The 7566-nt window shown below is 60.5% G+C and overlaps 1 protein-coding gene across 1 annotated transcript; it reads left to right on the top strand.

The window, feature by feature from the left end:
• Positions 1–665: 665 nt before the first annotated feature.
• MOV10 (Mov10 RNA helicase) lies at positions 666–7050 on the top strand. Its single transcript, XM_084220462.1, is given in 22 exon segments — positions 666–823; positions 1475–1568; positions 1663–1808; positions 1891–2129; positions 2211–2451; positions 2616–2738; positions 2827–2980; positions 3069–3223; positions 3344–3520; positions 3610–3757; positions 3848–4009; positions 4106–4339; positions 4341–4530; positions 4622–4741; positions 4830–4932; positions 5134–5257; positions 5336–5527; positions 5668–5742; positions 5855–5980; positions 6153–6241; positions 6388–6509; positions 6664–7050. Coding segments are annotated over 21 exon segments (3141 nt in total). The 5' UTR covers positions 666–689; the 3' UTR covers positions 6503–6509; positions 6664–7050.
• Positions 7051–7566: the final 516 nt, after the last annotated feature.

Below are 7566 nucleotides of genomic sequence, written 5' to 3'. Positions count from 1 at the left end.
CACTCACTCTCAGTGTCTTACTTTAACACCTACTTCAGACACTCCTGGCTGTATCCTGCACATCCAAGTTGTCTGCTGGTTGTACCCTAAAAGCAGGGCTTTTGGAGGGTTTGTACAGCTCTGCAGGAGCTACTCGGGGTCAGTTCAAGAGGCTCCTGCCTGCGGCAGTGCCCAGGGGAGATGAGAGGTTGTGTGGGCCTCAGGTGCTGTGGGCTGCGGCCCTGGACCCATCCAGGAAATCGCTGCAGCAATTCCAAGAATGCGAAGTCGAAGCTGGGCCCAAGATAAGACTCTGCACACAACACAGTTTTATCTGCCTCAAGGCTAGTCTTCTCCTGCTCCTTGGGCACACTGGGAGCAGCTCACCGCCAGTGCCCCAGCCTTAGGAGCGTTTCTATCTCTTTGTCCTTCTCCAAATCTTTAGCTAATCATCCTGCAGCCTGCCTGGTTCCGTGCCTGCCTCCGGGCCCTTCTCCCCCCCAGCTGCTGCCCCGGGCTGTCCCCGGCCAGCCCCGATCCGCCCCGAGCCGGGCGGGCCCGCGGCCCCACGGCCTCTTTCGCTTTCGTTTCTCCCTGCGCGACCAGCCCTGGCTCAGCCCAGCCCAGCCCAGCCCAGCCCAGCCCGGCCTAACCTGGCACTCCTAGACGCGGCACCATCTCGGCACGGCGCGGCTCGGCTCGGCTCAACCATGCCGCGGTTCAGCGTGGCGGAGGCCAGTCTCTGGGGGTGCCAGTTCGTGCAGTTCCTGCAGGACACGGGCCGGGAACAGACGAGCCTGCGGGAAACGCTGCGGACCATCTACAACCAGGAGTTCCGGGGCAGGTGAGAGCCCTCGGCCAGACCCGGGCGACATCACCCGGGACAGACCCTGGCCAGCATCTCCCAATCCCCGGGCCAGCATCCCCAGTGTCTGGCCAGCATCACTGGTCCCCAGCAGCATCACTGGGGTCACCAAGCTCGCCTGTCTCACCAAAGCCCTGCTGGGATCATCCCCAGCTCCATGGGCCCCCAGCAACTGCCTGGGGATGGCCTTGGACACCCACTGCCCCCCGTACTCCCCACCTCACCCTGCTGACACTGATCACACTGGCCCTTGTGCAATATCGCCGCTGTTAATCATTGGCAAAGCCAGGGCTCGGTGCACTGGTGGGACTGGCAGGAGGTACCTGGGGAGTCATCACTGCTGGGAGCACAGTGGCTGGCATGGGCAGGGGCTGCATGGCTGTCAGGGCCAGGCATAGCTGGGACAACAATGGCACAGCTGGAGCAGCCAGCAGGGATGTAAGATTTGCACAGGCCAGTGAGAAGCCCAAGTCCTTCTTCCTCTCCTGGAGCAGAGGGCACCTCCTGAGAACCCCCTCACTGCAGCCTCAGTGTCCTGCTTCCTCTTCCCACTTGCCTCACCTCAGCTGCCTGTGCCCAGGGCAGCTGAGTCACACTCTCCCACACAAACCCTCTCCCTCGTCTCCACAGGACTGACGCAAGGACGCCCAATTTTTCCTGCATGTTGTACGCCCTGAAGACAACCCACCAGGTTCAGGTGCGTGGAGAGGTGGTGAAATTCAAGGTGAGTTCATGCTGGGGCAGTGCCCACTAGGACTGGCTCCTCAGGAGCCCCCTGCAGATCCCAGGGTCACACTGATTCTGGCTGCTCCTTGCAGGTGAAGAGGCGTGTGGTAGTGGCAGACCAGTACCGGCGACCCAGGAGGAATGCACAGACGTCCGCATCTGCCACAGTGTCCACATCTGCCTCAGGACAGCAGCTCAGCTCCACTCCACAAATGCCCCAGAGCTATGCCAAGCAGTGGTATGACCAGCAGCATCCCACCTTGGCATGTCCCTTGGATCCCCCACCCCGGCTGGGAAAGCCTGACCCTCCCTCCCCACAGGGCTGCGCTCATTCGTGGGAAGCATGGGGTAGAGATCACCTCAGACTATGACCAGGGCGATGGGAATATCCGCTTCCCAGTGGTGCCGGGTGAGCCCCGGACAGTCACTGTCCTGGTGCAGAACTGTGGGACCGAGGTGGTGACGCTGCAGCGCTTCCAGCCACGGCAGCAGGCACAGGAGCTCTCCTTCACCGATGAGCAAGGGGCAGTGCAGGGCCAGTCCCTGCTGTTACACCCAGGTGGGGTCCATTCCATCCCCTGCCCCGTGCCCCACCCTGCAGAGAGGATGCAGGACCTAATCTCACCCCTTCACCCTGCAGGTGGGATGTACCCCATCCAGGTGCAGTGTCTCACCACCTGCAATGGGCACTTCAGTGCTGTGGTGTTCTTTGAGTTCACCAAGGAGCCAGACGAGTCCTTCAGCATCTCACGTTATGTCACTGCCGTTGCTGAGAGCCAGCTGGCCAAGGACCTGGGGCCCTCAGCACCTTTCCAGCCTTACGAGGCCAGCCTCCAGCGCCTTGTCACAGTCATCACCGAGGATGGCATCCCCCCTGACAGGTATGTGGTGAGCTCACCTGCTGCCATCCTGAGCAGAGGGGCCCAGCCTGTTCTCCAGCCAGGACAAGGTTCAGCTCCTTGACTGCCTGGCACCACAGGACAGTGCTTCAGTGGGGTTGGGGACACCATGTAGTCCCTGAAGCACTACTGTCCCCTCTACCCAGCTCCCTGAAAAATGAACTGGAGAGGGAGATCCCTCTGGGCACCTACCAGTACCCAAAGAGCCTCAAGGACACGATCCTGCTCGGGCCCAACACCAGTGCCAGCTCCAGCTGGGCTGCCATGCGGTGAGTGCCAAGGGCTCAGAGCAATGCTGAAGTGTCCCTTGAGTGCCAAGCTGTCCCTGGGACACAATGACATTGCTGCTGCCCTCAGCTCCCTGCTGGAAGCACCTCTGCAGGCTGAGAACTACTACCAGAAATTCCAGCTGCTGCTGCACCTGGAGGAGATTCAGATGGAGGTGGACATCCGACGCTACGACATGCAGGACGTGACCATGGTGCAGGAGAGGGCACTGCTGGTTCTCGATGTGCGTGGGGGGCTGAGGGATGGGAGGGGTGCTGGCACAACACTGGCACTTCCAGAGCGCCTGGCATCACACTGGCCCTTTGGCACAGGTGCCTGGCGTGGCTGAGAACCGCCCATCCCTGCTGAGAGGGGACCACCTGTTTGCCCACCTGAGCAGCGAGCGGGACCGCTCCCCGCTCGTCCGCTACAAGGGCTACGTGCACAGCGTGGAACTGGAGAAGGTCAGGCTGGGCTTCTCCTCCAAGTGAGTGATGTCTGGTCCCAGCAGCCTTTCTCAGAGATGCCAAAGGCCAGAAGTGGGTTGGAAAGGGCCAGGAGGGCATGGGAGAGTGCCCCGTGCCCTGCTCACACCATTCCTTCCCAGGCTGCAGAAGAAGTTTGTGAACAACCTGAAGTTCGATGTGACCTTCACCTTCAGCCGGCTGCCACTGCAGGTCCAGCACCGGGCTGCAGTCCTGGCCATGCGCCGGGGCTTGTTCAGCCTCCTCTTCCCCTCCGCCTCCTGCCACAAGTCTCTCTTCTCAGGGCCCTTCCAGCCCCAGTGAGTCCCAGTTCTGCGGGGTGGGAGGGTCTGAGGGATGAGGGGATGGAGGCAATGGGGCTCGGGCAGCGCAGCCTCTGCTCCCACAGGTGGTTTAACCGCAAGCTGGAGACCAACGAGGAGCAGTGCAAAGCTGTGACCCACATCGTGACGGGGGTGTCCCGGCCAGCCCCATACCTCATCTTTGGCCCCCCTGGCACTGGCAAGACAGTCACTATGGTGGAGGCCATCAAGCAGGTGAGTGGCTGGTGCCCAAGTCCATCCCTGAGCATTGCTGCCCATTCTCATCCATGGGGCTCAGTGCTGTCACCTCCTCCTCCCACCCAGGTGTGGACATGCTTCAAGGATGCCCGTATCTTGGCCTGTGCCCCCTCCAACAGTGCTGCAGACCTGCTGTGCCAGTGCATCATCAAGGACATTGCCCCTCAGAATGTCTACAGGCTCATTGCCAGCTCGAGGAGCTACAGGGAAGTGCCCACTGATATCAGGGTAAGTCCCTGCCCCTCCACCCTGAAATTCTGACAGCACATCTCGGCTGGGGTCCATCATGGGATAATGGGACCTCACCCAATGCCTGCGCTCCAGCCCTGCTGCAACTGGGATGATGAGCAGAGCAGCTACGTGTACCCAAGCAAGGAGAGGCTGAGGCACTACCGGATCATCATCACCACACTGGTGACAGCAGGAAGGTCAGAGGAGCTGGGATTGTCCCCAGCATCCATGGCAGGTGGACCCAGGGCTGCCTTGCAGCCAGGCTGTGAAGGCAGACCCTCTGGGACTCAGCAGGGAGGGGTTGGAGGAGGGCAGGCAGCAGGGGGTGAAATCCCTGCTCTGTGGGAGGATGAGGGTGAAGGGTAGGAGAGGAAGGATGGCCAGGTGGGGCAGGACAGCCTCATTGCATCTCTCCTCCAGGCTGGTGTCAGCCAACTTCCCCCCTGGGTTTTTCTCCCACGTGTTCATTGACGAGTGTGGCCACGCGGTCGAGCCGGAGAGCGTCGTCGCCATCGCGGGTGAGCGGTGCCCGCCTGCTGCCTCAAGGACCAGCTTCTCTGCATGGCCTGGGGTCCCTCCCATTCCCTGCTGAGCTCTCCCTGTTCCCAGGGCTCCTGGCTCCCATGGATGAGAATACCAACCGCAATGGGGGGCAGCTGGTGCTGGCAGGAGACCCCAAGCAGCTGGGCCCCGTCCTGACCTCGCCACTGGCCATCCAGTATGGTCTGGGTGAGTAGGGAGAGGAGTGGGAGTGCTGCGGGCACCCCACAGGGGCTGAGTGGCCTTGTGGGGAGCCACAGGATATCACTGGGCACAGGCACCTCGCTGCTGGAGAGACTGATGCTGCACAACCCCTTGTACCAGAAGTCGAGTGGAGGATACAACTCACAGTTCATCACCAAACTGCTCTGGAACTACAGGTGGGGACAGGGATGGTGCAGGAAGGGATCAAGCCAGGCAGGGATTGGTGAGCATGGCACTCCAGGATCTGTCCTCCAGAGCCTTGGAGTGCCCCAGCTGGTGTGGGAGATGAGAGTGCACCTGCTGTCCTGGGTGCACGGTGCCTGAGAGGGTTCTGGACCCATGTGGCACCCACCCTGGCATGGTCCTGCTTCTCCCAGGTCCCACGAGGCCATTCTCAGGATCCCCAACGAGCTCTTCTATGACAACGAGCTGAAGGTGTGCAAGAGCGACGGGCTTGACATCCAGAATCTGTTTAGTACCTGGGAGGAGCTTCCCAAAAAAGTGAGTGGCACAGGAGGGACTGACCCTGGGGGTTCCCGAGGCACAGGCAGAGCAGAGCCAAATGTTCTCCATCCCCAGGGCTTCCCCATTATCTTCCATGGGGTTTGTGGGGAAGACCAGAGAGAGGCCAAGAGTCCCTCATTCTTCAACACGGCCGAAATTGAGATCCTGGTCCATTACCTCAAGAAGCTGCTGCAGAGCCGGGGCCAGGGGAGCTGCCCCAGTGTGTCCCCCAAGGAGATCGGCATCATCTCTCCCTACAGGAAACAGGTGAGGGACACAGCTCTGCAGGCAGGGCACAGGCACAGACCTCCCCAAGGGACAGGCAACACTGGGATGGATGGGCAGCCCCAGGGCTGGCACAAGGATGGCCCTGTGGTGGCTGGATTTTGCCACATGCCTCCCTTCAGGTAGAGAAGATCCGGAAAGCCATCACGTCCCTGGATCCTGATCTGCAGAAGCTGCCGGACATCAGCCAGGTGAAGGTAGGTCCTGGGCACGGAGGAGAGAGGAGCACACCATGTCACAGGAGGAAGCAGCCCTGACAGCCCCAGCCCAGGGGTGCTCCTGGCCCCTCACCTGTTGTCCTTGCCCCAGGTGGGCTCTGTGGAAGAGTTCCAGGGCCAGGAGAGGCAGGTGATCCTCATCTCCACCGTGCGCAGCTGCAGCACATACCTCCAGTTCGACCAGACCTTCAGGCTGGGCTTCCTCAAGAACCCCAAGGTATTGCCTAGCCCCAAGCAGACCCTTCTTCCTTGGCATCCGCTTCTTCCCTGTGGTTCTCACAGGAGCTGCTCTGGGTGCTCATGTCACCAGAGCTGCCTGCACCCAGGTGGGGCTGCAGGACGATGAGAGGTGTTGCGGCCAGGTAAAGCCCTCTTGCTTGTCCTCTTAGAGGCTTAACGTGGCCATCACCAGGGCCAAGGCTCTGTTGATCGTGGTGGGTAATCCAGCCGTGCTCAGCAAGGACCACCACTGGCTCAGGTGAGCTGCTCCTGTGCTCCTGGCAGTGCTCACCAGCAGCTGCCCTTTCCTGCTGCCAACACGTGGTACCTGGCCATGCCCCCTGCCATGGAGCAGTGAGGCCAGTGCCACCTCGTGCCCACACTCCCCTCCCTCTGCACCTGCAGGTTCCTCAGGTACTGCAAGGAACAAGGTGGCTACACCGGATACCCCTACGAGGATGAGAGCACAGCTGAGGACAGCCTGGCCAACGACCTGCACACACTGCAGCTCAATGTTTAGTACCCAGGTGAGCAGAGCTGGGCACTGCCAGTGGGACCCTGACAGCAGCAGGGTTACATGCCAGCACCCTGGGGCAGCAGCATGGCCAGGGTGACAGCTGGGGCACTGGGAGACTTCTCCTGTGCCAAATGCAACAGGACTTAAATCAGGTTTTTGCTTAGGGCCTGCATGTCTCCATCTCAAATTCAGGAGCCAGCTCTGCCATGAGGTTTCTCTGCGGGAGATGCACCTGGGAAGGGAGGAGAAGCCCCGTGAAGGTGCATCCCCCTCAGCCTGTCCCAAGCCTGCAGCAGCTCCTGCTTTTTCTGTCTCAGTCCCGGGGTGCTCCATGCATCCCTGTGGAGATGGGGCTCAACCCACTGGACCAGAAGGTGTTGCCAGCCTTTGCTGCCAGCCACGAAGCTCACACCAGCACCAGACTGGGACAACTCTCCATTTTAATCATTTTTTTACATGGCTGTGGCAAAACTATTCTCTGTGACTGGTCTCGCCGTTCAGTGAAAGGCTTAAGCCTGGAGGCTCTGGCCTCCAAAGAGCATCACTGGGTGCACAGGTGCTGTGATGAGTGACTGGGGAAGGCAGGGACCTGGTCTGGGACAGGCTGGCTCAGCTCTCCACTGGGCAGATGCCTGGCCTGAGAGCTGGCATGGCTGTGCAGGCACTCTATTTCCCTCAAATAAATGTTTAAAGAAAAGCAGTGTACTGTTGAGTCCTAGGTGGGCCTTGCTTACACAGACAGGGCTTCAGAGCAGCATCAGGCTCACTGCAGCCCTGCCCTGACCTGCTCCAGAGGAAGGATGGCTCCAGCAGTGATGGCAGTGCCCATCATCCAGGGACTGGGTACAGCTGGGAAGCTCCTGCCTGGCCCTTCCCATGTACACTGCTTCCTGTCTCTTTTGCAAGTACAGAGTAGTGAGCCCTGATCCTCCACCCACAGCTAAAGCAACAGGGGCTGGGGGCCAGCAAGTCCCCCCCCTGCAGCATATGGCCCTAAGCCCAGGCAGGAGCCTGGAGCACAGAGAGGCACAAAGGAGAGCCAGAAGAACACCACACAAGCAAAGTTA

The sequence above is a fragment of the Fringilla coelebs genome (assembly GCF_963513975.1).
Source record: "Fringilla coelebs genome assembly, chromosome: 23".
NCBI lineage: Eukaryota > Metazoa > Chordata > Aves > Passeriformes > Fringillidae > Fringilla > Fringilla coelebs.
The sequence above is the reverse complement of the archived record's forward strand: the minus strand, read 5'-3'. Positions and strand labels throughout refer to the sequence as shown.